This window comes from Paramisgurnus dabryanus, chromosome 12, assembly GCF_030506205.2.
Source record: "Paramisgurnus dabryanus chromosome 12, PD_genome_1.1, whole genome shotgun sequence".
NCBI classification, from domain to species: domain Eukaryota; kingdom Metazoa; phylum Chordata; class Actinopteri; order Cypriniformes; family Cobitidae; genus Paramisgurnus; species Paramisgurnus dabryanus.
The window spans coordinates 16,408,562-16,426,322 of NC_133348.1; the positions used below are offsets into that span (position 1 = coordinate 16,408,562).

Genomic DNA, 17,761 nt, shown 5'->3' on the forward strand with positions numbered 1-17,761 from the left:
GTGCACACAAGATTTTAGAACACAGCCCACATCGGACTATTTTTAAATCCTTACATAAACTTCAGTTCAGCGTCTGAAGGTTTATTTAAATCACAAGCAAATTCTCGTGATGTTTTTACTTATGGAGTTGTAAATATCTAAAGGTGCCACTTTAATTCTGATCCATTGACTGATCACATTTCCAAATTCTTTTAAACTACGTGAATATTTAATGTCTTTCATATTTAAGTAGTTTTTAATAAAACGATCTAAAACAACTATTAATGAAAATTAAAACCCCAAAACAATACAATTTCAGACAAAATGTATGGTTTATAAAATGGTCATTTTAATTCTGGTTACATAGCCGTTATGTAGGGTTTATACATTTTCACAAGGCTTTGGGGAGAGGTAAAGGACTACAGTGAATGATTAGCAAAAACACAACAGTGGTCCAAATAACTACAGACATCACTTGACAAATCAAACATCCTCTCAACATGTGCATAAACCTGCAATGAAAAGTACTTAACCAAACGTATGCAGTATTGGTTCTCATTCCAGTGTATATTGAAATATGGGCATGCATGGTATTTTTATAGATTTTTTTTACCATCATGAGCCATCGCAAGGTAACACGTTAAAGTGAAAACCATAACCAGGCAGGAGTGTTTTGTTACCTTCATGAATCTCTGGTCTATGAAAAGTGCATACTTGGCTGAGCAATGTTTGCTGATCTGGTGAGACAACATCTTTCCTGCGATCAATACTAAAGTAAAGGCCCATTTCAAGCCAACACTATGACAATTCAACAAACGTTTATCTCTTTCAAGTGTATGTTGATCTCCCTAAAATGATGGCAGGTGATATAGGACAAGAACTAGCCATGCTTGATACGAAACGCTTTGCATTTTGTGACTGAATCTTCCAATGCTTTAGATTACACCATAATATACACACTAGTCGCTTTGTCACAATTAAAGGACAATCGATTTTATGTGAGGCTAATACTTTTCTACAGCAGACAGTGCACATAAAGAAGGCCAAAGGACAAAAACACAAAACCAAGAAATGGAGATGTACTTTAACTTAATATTTACTTTCATTACAACCACAAGCCACGTGGTGGAAAAAAACTGATTGGAATTCCCACACTTACAGCTCATTGGTATGATCATGGGCTTACATGGCTAGAATAATCATAAGTGACACAATAAGGAATGAAGAAGTGTAAAAAGTTGTCATTTTCCAGGATTCTTTAATCTGTGAAGAGATTATGTGGACTCTTAGTTTTCTCCTCCATCTCCAGCCTCACCCTCATCTGCAGCGGTGTCAGAGGTCCATAACTAATGGGGGGGAAATGAGAAAAAGACATGCTTGAACATGAATAGATGTTCAATCTCAAACCTGACCAAGTAAATTTCAATACTGTAATGTGTTTTTTTTGTAGTTCAGTATGGATCTGGAACTCACTGTGAGGTTGTCTCTGAGCAGCTGCATGATAAGTGTGCTGTCTTTATACGAGTCTTCGTTCAGTGTATCAAGCTCTGCAATGGCTTCGTCAAATGCCTGTGAGGAAAAGGCAGCAATAAGTTAGAGGTATGTGGAGATTTGTGAAGAAACCACAAGAGTCAAGCTTTTGGAATGCAAACTACGTGCCTGGTGATATTTAAAGCTTGAGGAAAAGTAACAAGTCCTCAAAGACATATTCTGTTGGAATTTCCCATTGACAGAGGTAACAAACAGGATTTAACTTGATTTTAAAGGTAAAGTGTGCCAGCACCAAAGACAATTTATCAAAATAATCATAGTTTCCATTTTTCCCTTTACCAAATCTTACATCTTCCATTGTTTGGACAACAAGTCAGTTCCTTAATAAGAAGCCTATCATATTTTACATGCAAAACATGCTACTGGTAGCAGTTATATCATACAGTTCTTTAAAGGGACGCTGCACTTTTTTTGAAAACATGCTAATTTTCCAGCTCCCCTAAAGATAAACTTTTAATTTTACCATTTTGGAATCCATTTAGCTGATCTCCGGGTCTGGTGCTACCACTTTTAGCATAATCCATTGAATCTAATTAGACCATTAGCATCTCGCAAAAAAATAAGCAAAGCGTTTCATAATTTTTCCCATTTAAAACTTGACTCTTCTGTAGTTACATCGTGTACTAAGACCGACGGAAAATGTAAAGTTCTGATTTAGGACCTATAGGAAGTATACTCTCAATCTGGCATAATAATCAAGGACTTTGTGGCTGTAACATGGCTGCAGCAGGCATACTGATATTACGCAGTGCGCAAAAATACTTTCAATAGCAGGGGGCTATTTTCAGGCGCTGCATAATATCATTGCGCCTGCTGCAGCCATGTTACAGCAGCAAAGTCCTTGATTATTACGCCAGAATGAGAGTATAGTTCCTAGCCATATCTGCCTAGAAAATCGCTACCTTTTTATTTTCTGTCGGTCTTAGTACATTATGTAACTACAAAAGAGCCAAGTTTTAAACAGGAAAAATATAGAAACTCTCTGGTTATTTTTTAGAGCGATGCTTATGGTCTAATCAGATTTAATGGATTATGCTAAGCTATGCTAAAAGTGGTAGCGCCAGACCCAGAGATCATCTGAATGTATCCCAAAACGGTAAAAATCAAATGTTTAACTCTAGGGAAGCTGTAAAATTAGCATATTTTCAAAATAATTGAAGTGTCCCTTTAAAGCACAAGATAGGTTTGATATCATGCACTGAAATTTTAACAGTGATTAAACCAATGGAGTTCAGCAAGCAACAGAGTGATGGGTCATCTTAAAAAAAACTCACTTGTTTAGCCAGAGCGCAAGCCTGCTCAGGAGAGTTAAGGATCTCATAGTAGAAGACGGAAAAGTTGAGAGCCAGGCCCAGACGGATGGGGTGTGTGGGCTGCATCTCCTTCTTACTGATGTCAAACGCATCTTGGTAGGCGCCTTGAGAGTTAGTTATTGTCTCTGTGGGAAAACACAAAATATAAAATGTTACATCACACAATAATTGTGATGAAACACCATGCAAAAATAATAACTGGCTCCTCATGGGGTTTGGAATTTAGACCTGTTGGTCCTTTCACTAGTGAATTTCAGTGTTGCTGATTCTTATATCCCAATCTACTACGTGCATTTTTCTAGATTTATTTTGCTGATGTACATATTACCTAAGGGGTACTGTAAAGGTATTTTGTAGGGATGCACCAATTGTTTGGCAACCGAAATTATTTTGCGAAAATCGTAAAAAACTAATTTTGGGTGTTCGGCCAAACAAGTGAAAAAGCGGGATACATTTTAGCGAATACTGAGGTCTTTGATGACGCAATTAATAGCAACCAGCACAGAGTGAGAGCCGTGCAAATGCAGCAAACATGTTGGTAAGCATTTTAAAGTGTTCAAGAAAGACACAAAAAATACAGCACTATACAAGTGTCCTTTATAATTTAAAATCAAGACATCCTAAACACCATGCAGTGTATGAGAAAGAAACGGCGGCGGCAATCCTAGATATTTGCTTGCTGAATGCACAAGCACGAAGTACAAGAGACTTCATAGAATGATGAAGAGCGTCTGCAGTATGTCATAAAATCTTCCTAAAACCAGTTAAGTCCTACAATGACAAACACACTATTTATATTAAATGAAAAATAAAACGTTTATTAACAATAAGCTTTTTGTTAGACCGCTTTGTTGAACTTGAGCGCTTTTTCCTCTGCCATTACTGTCAAACTTTCCACCTGTGCACACAGGCACGTGTCCGCTGCTCAACATACATTGCTGCTTAAATGCGCCGTTGCAAGTTTCTTAGGGCAGAGAAATTAATAGGTATTTGCATTTTGTGTGGGAATAGAAAATCGGATTAATTTCCGTTTAGTAAAGACTCATTTATGTGGTCGAATGTAAACGGAACAGTTTTAAAAGTCAGATATCCAAGTGACCAGGTGTAAAAAGCCCTATAATGAATACAAATTTTCATTCTTAAATAAATATAGTAAAAAGGACATATTGAAAATTTAACTTGTGCAATGGTGGGAAAATCGGCAAAATTATTAGGAAAATTAAAAAATACATAAAAATTGTTCCGCTTTGGCTAAGAATTTTCTTTTTCGGTGCATCCCTAGTATTGTGCACAAAAAAATCTATTCAGCAATTGCTTTTTAGCCTTTCTGAGGAAGCGTGCAGAATCATGCAGGGTTTTTTACATGATCAATTACAGAAAGTAATTTAAAACAACATGCAATTATGACTCAGAAAAGATACAACGAGCAAAAATTCCCCTTAAGATCTTTGACTAAATGTGAATATGTACTGATATGATTTTTTTCTTACTGATACCGATTATTCAGACTGATATCTGCCAATACCGATCGTTTGATTGGTATATTAACTTGCATTGACTAAATTTTGAACATTAAATTAGTGATGTTTTTTATATTTTCCATACACAGAGCTCAAATTCATTGGATTTTCCTGTTGTCTTTTAATTGACAGGACATATCAGCCATGACTATCTGTGGTTTTTAAATTACTGGCTGATAGTGTGAAAATTGCTTTTAACAACTGATACTGACTATCAGTGCATCTCTTAACTAAATGTCTAATAGAAACATCCTTTCTCAGCATGAAATGTTTCTCAACTTTTTTTTATTGTTGTTAGGTTTTGTTAAAAGGGAAAAAAGCTGTCATTATATGTTATTAAAAAAATCTCCCTAAACCAAATTCTAAACTGGGTCTCCATGACATGTTTTAAACCAGTTATCAGCCAGAGGAAGTATAAATTCACAGATAAGATACTCTCCCAAAAAAGCAGCAAATTCAGTAAGGGTGTAAAAAAGCTCCCAAAGCAACTAAATTCTCTGCATCCAAATTCAGAATCGAAAATCATTCATCCTGAATATGTATTACATCCACGGGCCTAATTTTGCCCAAAGCAAAGAACAAACTGTGACACAAACAAGATTAACATAATTTACATCTGACGTCTGGAATGGGACATTTTTGCTTAATGTAAAGCAACCCAGACTGTGACAGCATTACTGAAATTAAACAGGCATGCACTTGCACACACCCTTTTCCTCTAAAACAAAAATGAGACACTTACCCTTCCTGTCCTCTCCTGAGGCGACCTCAGCGAGATATCTGAAGTAGTCACCCTTCATCTTTAAATAGAAGACTTTGCTCTCTGGATTTGTAGAGTTCTCGATCAAATATTTGCCCAGTAGTCCCTAAGGGTGGGGAAAGAGAGGAAATGTCAAAATTGTATTAATCTACTTTAAACACACTGTTTATAAAGGCAGCGGCATTATGGGATTGTAAACTTTATTGATTTAACAAAGGCCAAATATTTTATACACGGCATCCACCTCTTTCATTTCAGTTAAGTGTAAACTGATATTATGCATCACCCCCAGTTTACCACACTCTGGGCGTTGGCGGTTATATGGGTCTCTGTTAGACAAAACCATGCAAAGGCACATAAACAAGAGAAGAGTGCAGACTTCCTGTGTGACAACCTCAGTCTCTTATTTCTTCTGCACCAACCCTGTACATTCTCTGCTGTGTGTAAAAACTGTCTTTAAAAGATACAACAAAGAAAGAAATGACATTACTGTGTTTAACTGACATCATTTGATTCTTCTGATGTCCAATTTAATCGATCCACAAGGACAGGGGATGAGACAACAAGCTTGAGTACTGCAGGACATATAGTGACAACACAGACAATGATGTCTGGCCAAAACATAAAAGCATTCGTCAGCATAAGCAATAAAAATGAAATGTGACAACATCCATGGAACAGGAACCATAAATTACAGCTTTCTGGACATCTTCCAGATGTTTACTAAGCACAAAACATTGGCAATCTGAGTAAATTGAAAGTTGATCCGCTGAAAGGTTGGGTGCTGTGGAACAAATTATGACGTGTCAGATAAAAAAAGAAAAGAACCTCAGCAACACAACATGCCTAACCACTGTAACTTCAATGAGAGATATAGCCCTGTTTACTATTACACAGATTCTCCAAAGCAGGCCTCATGCTATCTAATGCACTGTCACTTAAGTTTAAGTACTCTTAACATCAGTTTTTGCCTGCTGCTAACAATAACTACACTTAAAGGCCAAATGTCAGAAAAAGCAAGCCTGACATTTGAACCTAACTCAACATAATGACATACAATGTCTCGCTGATAATAAGCCCAGCTGTAATGTCTTTAAATGAAAGTGTCTGAAACAAAGCCAGGCATCACCCTATTATAACATCCAGCTGGTTACATCTAATGAAAAGAAACTCAATGGTTCCAGGAACAGGATCTGATAATGAAAGACAATTTATGCGGCCAAATGTTGTGGAGTACACTTCAGTCCAATAGCAATGAGGCAAAGCATTAAGCCCGCATCCCTGTGAAGTGGCTAAGCGAAAACAGACAGTGACATTTTAAATAAAGCTCTTTGAGGTAGATGCATCTCTATAGCCCTTTTTACACGCAGATTACAGAAAATACACAAAAAACTTTCTAAAAGCTGTGTGTGTGTATGCACACCCATACAGTAAAGATCCCATAAAAGACGTGCTATATTATAGTAGGGGTGGGCGATATGACCAAAATCTTCTATCACGATAGGATTAATTTTATATCATGATAACGATATGTATCACGGTAGAGTTTTTTATGTTTTAATAAGGTTTAAATCTTTAATACCATAGAAATGTTCATAATTCTCACAAAAAACATATACAAGCATAGAAAGAAGATAAAAACAAACAAAACTTAAGCTATCTGAAGATAAACAGTTAATGATATAAGAATGATAATAAATAATTATGCATGTATGTATAGGCCTATATATATTTTTATTTAAGGTAGAAAAGTGATTTAATCAGGAGCGAGAGATTTTTTTCTCAATGCTGTTTGATTAACACGAGTGACATACAGGAGCAAAATTAGGTAACTTCCCCTTTAAGACCAAAGTCCGGATCCAATACACTGTTACACATGCGCTTTCTCTTTTAGCTGTTTACTTTCTCTTAAGACCTTACTGGTCGTGTTTATGATTATGCTTGCAAAGACGGGAATTTTGACGCATATGTGTATTTAAGGCCAATAAAGCGGGAAAAATGCTCACGAGCTTAATAAGCAGAGGTCGCGCGACTTGCGCGCTCCTCACAGACAGAAAGAGCAGCGGTTGCGCGACTTGTCCGCTCCTGACACACAGAAAGAACGCACGCATACAGATCTGTTGTCTGTGTTTCAATGGCTTAAAATAACTTGTTTTAAAACTGCAGTGCTTAAATACGTGTACAAACGTTACGTTTTCGCGACCACACGCACAGGAGCGTGACGTGGGCACGTAACCTCGATAGAAACGATAGTCCAAAATCTCTACCGGTTGACAAATTTCTACCGGTTAATTTTGTCTACCGGTTTATCGCCCACCCCTATATTATAGGTATATTGTATTTGTCGCTTGGTGGATTTCATCCGCAGCATCTTAAAGGGACACTCCACTTTTTTGGAAAATAGGCTTATTTTTCAGCTCCCCTAGAGTTAAACAATTGAGTTTTACTGTTTAGGAATCCATTCAGCCAATCTCTGGGTTTGGCGATACCACTTTTAGCATAGCTTAGCATAATTCATTGAATCTGATTAGACCATTATTACCGTGCTCAAAAATGACAAAAGATTTTCGATATTTTTGCTATGGGATGATATTACAATGATATTACGCAGTAGTGCTGTGGTCAAAATATCGATACGACGATACATCGTCATGGACGCCTGACGATGCGCGCATCGATACAGCACCTTCCGTATCGATTCGGATGCACTTTTGAAAGTAACGTGACGAATCGCTGTTGATCCGTGATCCATTTGGAAAGGACGCATGTGTCCTGTGGAGTACGTAGAGTTAAAGGTAGCGGGGTATAATTTCACTTTGCGTGTCTGTCTCGCTGGCGCACTTGTCTGCATAGCGAGCAGCGTACTCCCGCTCACGTTCTCGCTCTCTCGCGCGCGCGCTTGTGTGTATTTAAAATCAATGAGTTCAGTATGAAAGCGCAGATCTTAGCCTATACTACTGCAAAGGGCTTTATTAGCCACTCTCTTATAAAACATAACTAACGCATTTGAGAAGAACACGACAAAGATTTGCATGTGAAAAGTGTACGTCTAGAGAAGAGATACAGAGCTACTTACAACACTGCTTATTCAATGTACAATAAACAGATAATAATAATAATAATAATAATAATAATAATAATAATAATAATGTTACTAAATTCTGAACAAAAAATGTAATTCAAAATAGTCTTGTATCGTAATGCGCATCGTATCGGGATACGTATCGTATCGGGAAATTGTTGGCGATACACAGCCCTATTACGCAGTGCCCGAAAATAGTCCCCAGCTATAGAAAGTTACCAAGGGGACTACTTTCAGGAATTGTTTAATATCATTGCGTCGGCTGCACCCATGGTACGGCAACAAAGTCCTTGATTATTACGCCGAAATGAGAATATAGTTCCTAGCCATATCCGCAATTTTTTATGTTGTTCTTAGTACATGATGTAAACCACAGAGGAGTCAAGTTTTAAATAGGAAAAATATCAAACTCTTTGCTCATTTTTGAGCGCAATGCTAATAGTCTAATCAGATTCAATGGATTATGCTAAGCTATGCTAAAAGTGGTACCGCCAGACCCGGAGATCGGCTATATGGATTCCAAAACAGTTAAACCCAAATGTTTCACTCTAGGAGAGCTGGAAAATAAGCCTATTTTCAAAAAAGTTGAGTGTCCCTTTTAAAAAGTTTGTTTATTTTCTGCGATTTTTCTCTCTCGAGAAACCTGATGAGCTCCAAAAAAGATGAGCTCCCTGATCTCTGCTTTATTCCAGTTTGCAGACATTTTTCATTGTTAATATATTGATCTTCATTTAAACCCACCATGTCAAACAACAATAACTTTTTGTTGCAATGACATGCTGGCAATTTTGTGTGTTTTTCAGGAAATTAACGATCTGTGTGAATGGGGTTCATGAAAGACCGAATAACTAGCATGACAATAATCTGCAGCTTTGGTTATATTATGGTTACTTGTATGATATTATGGCATAGTTTGGTGGTGACTCAACCAGCAACCCTCTGTTTACCGGCCCAGAGGTTTCCACAATGTCACACCAACCAGTAAATAAAAATAAGCCATTGGCACCCAAATGCAATTATAATTATGCAACTCAACCATGTGATACATGCCTCACCTCTTTTGCATATAAAACCAGATCCCTACCATTGAAGCACTCTCATAAAAGTCTCTGATGTAGTAGTCACAATTCAGACAATGAGAGGCTTTATAAAGACATGCCCTTTATACTTTACTCGAATAGATAACCTCCCCGTGTGTCAGTGGACCCTGACCTTCTATTCTTTACCAACTCACCTATTCATGTTTAGCAGGAAACCAGCTATTTTAATGCTCTTCCTCTCCTTTTCTTCAGCATGAGGAGATGCTGAGAAACGGTGATGGAGATGATGTGCATGTCCATATCCTGTCAACTGGTGCAACACTATACGTTCCCTGCCCCCTTCAGGATGGCCCCTTGTGTTAAAGATACCTTTCCTTACAGGATTAGTTGTATTATCACAATAGTCTTACACAATACAATACAATACAATAATCTGTGGTGGGATAATGGGCACATGTTAAATGCTATTTTTAGTATTTGAGGTCACTTTTTTCGGACCAAATGATTATATTATAAATAATTATCATTCTGTGGCATGAGACAACCTCGCTTTCTTTAGACGTGAGAAATAATTATGCAAGAACGTTTTTGCCAGATATGACAACTGTCATCAATCTCTCTTTGGTCATCAAGCACTCTTCTGCTTTTAAAAAAATTATATAGCTGAAAATCATGATTTTATAAATGATCTCTCATATATGCCCTTCATCTCTCATGAACCCCATTCACACAGCACTTTGGTCCCAGAAAATGTCCATAAAATTGACAGAAACGCTTCTGGGTTAACACAAACACTTCCCGTTAATGTTCTAGGACCGCTCCCGTAAAAAGAACCTAGACACACTGCCTTAACGTTCATTGAAAGCATTCTGTGTTAACAAGATGCAGATACAATGGCGCAAGGGGCGTGCCGTAGTGTAGACGCGTGTGATCGCAACCAGAAGTTATGGTTAAGCTCTTTGACACAGGTATTTAAATGCAAATCAAAATTCATAACGAAAAAATGGTCGGCAAACTGGACTGAAGCAGAGATGAGGGAGTTCGTCACCATCCACGCTGAAGCTGAGATCATTCAGCAGTATGACAGAACAGCGCAACGCGCACTTCTTATGATCTTATCATAAACAAAAATGCACACGCGTGGTTTCTAGAGAGAGAGAAATCACGGACAATTAGCAAACTTCAGATGCGTTGGGAAAAAAACTACCAAGTGCAGCACTTTAAATACATTACGTGTGTTAACAAGATCTTTATGGTATGTGTGTGAATGTAGGCACAGATTCTGGAAAATCCTGGATGCATTTTCCGTAATCTCTGTGTGAAAAGGGCTATATATGCCCTCCATTGTTGATGTAGCTTGCATGCGTTCTAGTGCATTTTGTTTATTGGGTTTACTAACTTGTGAATCTAGGATTGCCATCTTGTTGATGAACTTATTACTGAAAGAACATTAAATACGCATGTGCGACCTGCACATACAAAGTACACAAAAATCTGGTGGTGCGCTAACACTATGCTGACCATCGTATTACAGGTAGGACCTATAATGTTATATCTGAAGTAAATGTTTGGTTAACTGTGGAAAAATATCTGATGTGTTAACATTAAAGATCTTTGCATTATAGTAGATCTTAAAAGTTGTCTGTCTCAATGTCAATCAAACAAAAAGAAAAAAAAAAGTTTAACATATATTGCTATTGTTTTTGACTTTATGTGTGCTAAATCTTTTTATTAAATCTATTATTTTAAGGTATGGGTGTGGTAATTTTGTGGAAATTTGTCACAATTTTCTCAAAATTACTTTTGCTGACTCTGTCAACTTCAAACAGGTTGAAGTTTCAAACAAGTCATGCATTGTTTTGATTTTTTTTCAGGGTTCCCACGCTTCATTTAACTTCAAATTCAAGGACCTTCAAGGACTTTCCATGTCCAATACCCTCAAATTCAAGGACTAAATGTGAGGACACATTTCAAGTGAGAGCAAGGTTACATTGTGGTACCTTTTAAGATACATTGTTGCAGTTCCCTTTCGGGGGAACTCGCGCTGCATCACTGCGGTGACACTTTGGGGACGCCTCCAGGGGAAAGTGTTATGTAAAGCTGTAATGTAAAGTCTGTCATCGGGACAGCAAATAGACTTTTAAATCTGAAGTAATTAGTGGATTAAGCTTTTTTTAATCGGCAAAAGAGTAATAGAAAGCAGAAGCAGTAAAAGTGCCTATCTAATAGAAATTATTACCATTATAACATCAGTCTAGAGCTGCAACTATCGACTATTTTTTCAACCGATTAATCTATCGATTATTTTTTCGATTAATCGAATAGTCTAATGATTTTTTATACATATAATTCCCCAACAAATAATAAATGTAACATCTGCCATTAACGCCAACATTTTATTTAAGCATTTTCTTAATTAAACAAACACACAAACCAAAATTTTCAACATGAAAAATAAAGTGGCAGTGTCCCTTTAAAAGAGGCATTATTCACCTTAAACAATAAAATAGGCATATATTAATATGTTAAACATTAGTTTATGATTAGTACATGCATTAACTCAGCATTAGTTCAGACTGAAGTAAAAATAAGTTCATTGTGATTCATGAACCCTTATATAAGATGTAATGGTTATATTATTACTGTTAATATTATTACTATTAGTAGTACTGCATTCTCATTTAACTTTAACATTTAACTTTTCTTAAGTTCCGGGTAAAAAACAAGTTCAGTTAGTATGATCTTCTAATATTTTATAAACAGCGTTTACGCCGCTGTTACTTTAAATAAACGCATGTCAGGAATACCTTACAAGACGAGCTTCTGTAATATCTGCGCACATATTCGCAAAAAAGACGTTCATTGGGAACTCCGCACTGCCAGCTGGCTTTCAGTGCACGCGGGCACATGCCTATCAGTTCTCAATGTGACAGTAACTTATTATTTCATAACTTCTTAATATAAAAACATGTCCTGCTCTTTATTTACTGTTTCAACATACTGCCCAGAAGCGATGCAATGTCACGTCTGTCAGGCGTCTCGCAGCTCGTATTAAACGAAGATGTAAACGCAGCTGTATTAAGCACAATATGTATTGATTCTATTGTTTATAGAGTAAGTATAAAAACTTACTGTAATAGTTCAAATTCTTACGCTGATGTCTCGTCATTTTGAGGTCGGAGAGCTCCAGGTTTTCTTCTTTTAAGATGATCATACACAGGTGTTGCGCTGCTGTGGTATGCCATTTCAGTTTTACACAGTATGTGTTTTATTTGGTCTCTGCTTAAAGTATTCCCACACTTTTGATCGCGTTCTGTCTGTTTGGTATAACACTTTTATCACCCGGTTGGAGCTGAAGCCGCCTTCATTTCAAAATGTAAACAGTGCGACGCATCGACGCATTTCCGGCAAATCGACGTAATTACGTAATCGACGTAATCGACTACGTCGACGCGTCGTTCCAGCCCTACATCAGTCACATTTATAATCTATAAACCTGCACTGTCTATTAATAGGCTATATACTTGGTATTGTATATATTGAGTTTGATAAAAGGGGTCATCAAATTACTTCATATATCAGTGCAAAAACATCAAGTGTTTTCGTGGTGCTTTGGCAAACAGTGTAAGCTTTGTTTATGGCAAAGAAAGTTTGGGGTGGTTAGATTAATGAACTATAATGTAAAATTAATATTAATGTTTAATAAATCAAAGTATTGTGTTGTGTCACACATTATTAGTTCTTTGTCACATGTATAGTAGACCATTTTTTGTCGGTGGATAATGATTGCCCTTTTCACGAGCTACCACCACAAGTAAATTTCAGATCTATGGGAAACATTGATGTGTATATCAAATTCAACCAATGGTGAGGCTTAACAACAAAAACAGGGTGATTCGGGAGCCAGGTAGTATATCGCTATCTGAAATATTGCCAAAGATGGCGTTACAGGGACGCAGGAAGTATGGCAAGCAAGGGAGACGCAGCGCCTCGTTCCCTTCTCATACGTAACCAAAGATGTTTTCATGTGTCAAACACAACTATGCAAAAAAGCATTTTGGTATGAATTAGGGCTGAACGATACATCGAATTTTCATCGTCATCGCGATATGAAGACATGGTTTGCGCGTTCATGCTATTAGGCCAATCAGGGGAACTCCCAAGTCAGCTACGCTCAGATTGATTTGTGAGGTGTCAGTTGCGACGCTGTGCCTGTTAGCAAAAACAATGGCGGAGGAAGGAGAGAAGAGTGAGGAAAATGTGTTGTCAGACGAAGACCTTGTGGTGAAAAGGAACAGCACTTCAGCTATATCATGAAATTATTTTGGATTTAGGAGAGATGACGCTGCAAACACAGGTAGTGTGGAAGCGGTGATTCACATATTGCGTCTATTGCGTGTTTAAGTTCATTATTTCAAATGTAGGCGGGCAGTATGTGCGCTCTGGAAGCACCGCGGTCGCGACTTGCACGTGGTGTGACGCGCTCATTTTTTCCAGGCTGTTCAAAAACATTTTAACTTTTCAGAATGACACAAGCGCAGCGTGCAGGTCATATGACAATAACCTACGTGTCTAGTTTTTTCCACGCGTTTTTAGGCGCGACATGTGAATGGCCCCTAAAACATGAAAAAATATAAAATATTTATCGCAACTCACATCGTCATCGCAACATTAAACAATGTCACCGCACATCGCAACTTTTCCTCACATCGTGCAGCCCTAGTATGAATCAACATACGCATATAGAAATGACCTGTATCTATGTATGTATATTTTCAAAAACTTTCCAGGGCCTTGAATTTTTTCATCCAGATTCAAAAACTTTCAAGGATTGCAAGAACCCGTGGGAACCCTGTTTTTTAAGGTAAATTTAGAACAGATAAAAATGTGAGATTAATTTGCGATTAATCGCGAGTTAACTCATGAAATCATGTGATTAATCTAGATTAAATATTTTAATCTATTGACAGACAATTTCCAGATATTTATATAATCACCCATTTGTACTTCAAAAATGTAAATATATAAATAAATAAAACTCCAGTTCAAACTTCAGTTTGTGCCTCAAAGAATTTAGAAGACTTGGATATAGCGCACAAATTGCATGGACTATTTTCATTGTTCGTTATTGTAGCATTACTCTATAAATTTCACTATATGGGAAAGAACAGCTAAGATCCTATTTTGTAAATGAAAACAATACAGAAAAAATTCAAACAGCTAAAGAACAAAACCAGAGGACCTCTTTGTTAAGGTAAAGACAGAACTACTGAATTATTTGCTTCTTTTAAGCTGGTTTAACTGACAAATCTTGGTAATATTAAGCACAGCTTGACTTCTGATTCAGAACTGCATTCATTCATGGCATCTTCTTTTAATAATCTGGCATGAATGGTCTTGTCTCTCTCTGCAGCTGAATAATTTCACCAAGTTTGATAAGCGTGACAAAGAGATGACTGGGCTACTAGGGGAGTGACAGTGGGAATCCAATACTGATGACACAGAACCCAATCGCCTCAGCCTGTGGGAGGAGAGAGAGAGATGCTGTACTTCTGCCTGCAATACATATCGATTGTGTGAAGCTGAAGGCTTAGTTGTCTCTCTCTGCACCACTGCTCGGGGAATCAATTCTCTAATAGTCCCACAAGAGCCTCTTACAATAAGAGGACTGGGATGAGGTGCCAAGCTATACACTGGAACACTGTATGTGGTTGTTTTCCTCTCCGAGCTTCACGGCTCTATGCCACAGTCATTTTGAGAAGAATACTATTCTTTCTGATACAATGAGGTTGATGGGTACATAACCACCGGGTTTAATGCTTGTCTGTCATGTGCTCGTGTGATGATACCTACTAAAAGCACCCGCTCCTTATCATCGCTATACCCAAAAGGCCTTCATCTGAAGATCTTCATATAAATATCCATGGGCAATAATCATAATGCTATGCAATATATAACATGGTCAGTCAGTCTATAGCAGTATACAGTTGTCAGTATATTATACTCACTATAGAGTAAACCCTTTATAGAAGCAGTAAGTGTACACAGACAAGAATGTTTTCCACCATTGACTTACCAACACCTCGTTGCAGATATCGCGTAATTCGCACTCCACTTTCTCCCTGTATTCCTTCACCATCTGAAGCTTCTTGTCGTTGCCCTCGGTTTTCTGTTCAATACTCGAGATGACCCTCCAGGCCGACCTCCGCGCTCCGACCACGTTCTTGTAGGCGACAGACAGGAGGTTTCTCTCCTCGTTGGTGAGCTCAGCTCCCTGCTCCGTCACCTCCTTCATGGAGGAAGCCATGTCATCGTAGCGCTCGGCCTGCTCCGCCAATTTGGCTTTCTGAATGAGCTCCGTCTTATCCATGATTCAAACACACAATAAAAGCGTTTCAACGCTGGGAAACGGCTAGTCCGACCAAGAGGGGAGGGAGAAAAATGTGCGTAAAGGGAAAGAGAGGAAGCTTGCTGGCCAAAGCAGTGAGAGAGAAGTGATCCAGAAGCACCTGAGGATAAAACAAAAATGTAGCATTCACGACAGAAAGTATGCAATGACAGGAAATGCGAGAATTATGACAGTGTTTATCAATGATTGACATAGCCAACGAGGAATTGTTACTTAATTTTGTAAACTGTTAGAATGTATTTTATATTGATATACATTACTATTTTAAGGCATAGTCCAAAATTAAGATTATGAATTAAAAAAAACACGTGGAAGAGGCATTCAGATTAGGAATGACCGCCACTGTCCTATTAAACTATGTATGTGTTTATCATCAGATATAAGCGTTAATTTCTACTGATCTAGTTACTCACGCTTGTCTAATCTAATACTGACCACATAACGTACCAGCTCGCGAAGGTTAGCCTGCTACTTCTGGACTACAACGAGTGCCACGACCCCGTCACTGGCTGTTCAAGGTTCGGTCAGATATGTTTTTCTAACATTTTTATAGTTTACAGTTTAAATAAATTACCGACCGTTGCATCCCAATGGGAAATGACGGCTCGTTCACCTGGTAGCGCGTGCGACTGATTTGGTTAGCTTCTGACAGCTAACGACTCTCTCCTGTCTGACAGGGCTTTTACTTTAATCAAAATAACGCCGCGAAAGCTAAAATCAAACATTATCATAATCAATAAACGAATGCAGTGTGAAAAAACATAAGATAGCAAAAAAAGAAACGGCTTTTCCCACCTTGAAGAGCGGTACCAATCAGCTACTCCGCAAAAGCTATATCCGCTTCGGGTTGGAGGGAGAAAAGATTCGCCTTCGTCTCAACCGAACCTGGGAAAGGGGCGTGGTTTCATAAACACATATCCAATCAGAGTTTAGATGTGGCATTCTTACTACGGTCAGTCAAACTATATTGACCAATAGTTAATAAGAATGGACAATAAAAGCGGTGTTTGAGGAGGGCCAATCTTTCTGGCCACTGAGGCCATGGGATTTACGCCAAATAGGACAAGCGAGAGGACGTCATCATTGAAACGGACACTCCCCCCTTTTAATTCTTGTGCACGCAGCGGGCGTGGTTGGAGTGTGATTTTTAAACACTAAAAAAATTAATTATGTGCAAATGTTTAAAATTGGTAGGAGGGCAGCGTTGCTCCAATAAGTTAACTGTGTAGTGTTGCAACCTGGAAATGACATGATCAGGAACCTAATGGTAAAACACTATTCTTTTTGAAAACCAAAGGTATGCACAGTACAGATGGGGACATATAATGGTTTACTTCAACTTTGAGGTCAGAGCCGAATGACAAACAAAATAATGAACCGTATATACATTTTATGGGATGCATATGCATTAAATGGGCTCTGCAAAAGGATGATCTTATGGTACACAAAATGTTTCAAATGTTTAACTGAAAGCACAACTATCTATTAATTTAATCAATCCAGGTTAGACGAACATGCATTATAAATCTGCATACTAATGACATACCAATTAACAAAGAACTTCACTTATAATGACTAAATCAGACATATTGTGGTAAGCCATGGTAGTGTTGGTTTGTTTTGTGAGTTGTGTGGTTGTGTGTGTCTGTTTAAAGAGCCCCTATATCCGATTCATGATTTTACATTTCCTTTGGTGTGCAAGTGTGTATAAGTACATGTTAAGGATATGCAAAAGGTACATACCCTGAAGTAAACGATGACACGAGTTATCATCTCCAACGTAAATCTCTTTTCTTGGACTAAAACAAACACACGGATTGAAAGGCAACAGTTTACTTCCTGGGATTGGTGACGTAGAGATGACCGACATTATAATAATTTCTCCTGCTTTGGGCTCACAGCCTGTAAATTAACTTAATTAAACAATTAGAAGCTATTTCTTATTAAGCACAGAAAACTCACTTATCTTTCTGAATTAGTAGTTGTGACATGCATTTTGTAAAATCATCACTGTTTATTCGAAAACCTGCTACTAGAAACCCCAAAAAATAGGGCTCGATTTAAAGTAGTGGACATTTTGCTCTGGGTCACATTGAGATCCGGTCCA

The 17,761-nt window shown here is 37.8% G+C and overlaps 1 protein-coding gene across 2 annotated transcripts; it reads right to left on the reverse strand.

Annotated features, from left to right (window-relative positions):
* Positions 1-306: 306 nt before the first annotated feature.
* ywhaqa (tyrosine 3-monooxygenase/tryptophan 5-monooxygenase activation protein, theta polypeptide a) lies at positions 307-16,604 on the reverse strand. 2 transcript variants are annotated; one of them, XM_065256873.2, is made up of 6 exons: positions 16,450-16,604; positions 15,322-15,754; positions 5,106-5,229; positions 2,805-2,968; positions 1,453-1,548; positions 307-1,325 (listed from the first exon to the last, which is right to left on the reverse strand). In XM_065256873.2, exons 2-6 carry the CDS (start codon positions 15,613-15,615, stop codon positions 1,266-1,268), a joined length of 738 nt encoding a protein of 245 aa, XP_065112945.1. In that variant the 5' UTR covers positions 15,616-15,754; positions 16,450-16,604; the 3' UTR covers positions 307-1,265. The 2 variants fall into 2 exon arrangements, with proteins under 2 accessions (XP_065112945.1, XP_065112946.1); XM_065256874.2 differs by lacking the exon at positions 16,450-16,604 and adding an exon at positions 16,102-16,372.
* Positions 16,605-17,761: the final 1,157 nt, after the last annotated feature.

Bases quoted from the DNA above. Each gene is read 5' to 3' on its own strand.
- ywhaqa (XM_065256873.2), bottom strand. From the start codon at position 15,615: ATGGATAAGACGGAGCTCATTCAGAAAGCCAAATTGGCGGAGCAGGCC. The intron at 5,230-15,321 runs GTAAGTCAATGG...CCCCACCCTTAG, and splicing joins ATATCTGCAACGAGGTGTTG to GGACTACTGGGCAAATATTT. The intron at 2,969-5,105 runs GTAAGTGTCTCA...GTTTTCCCACAG, and splicing joins CTCAGGAGAGGACAGGAAGG to AGACAATAACTAACTCTCAA.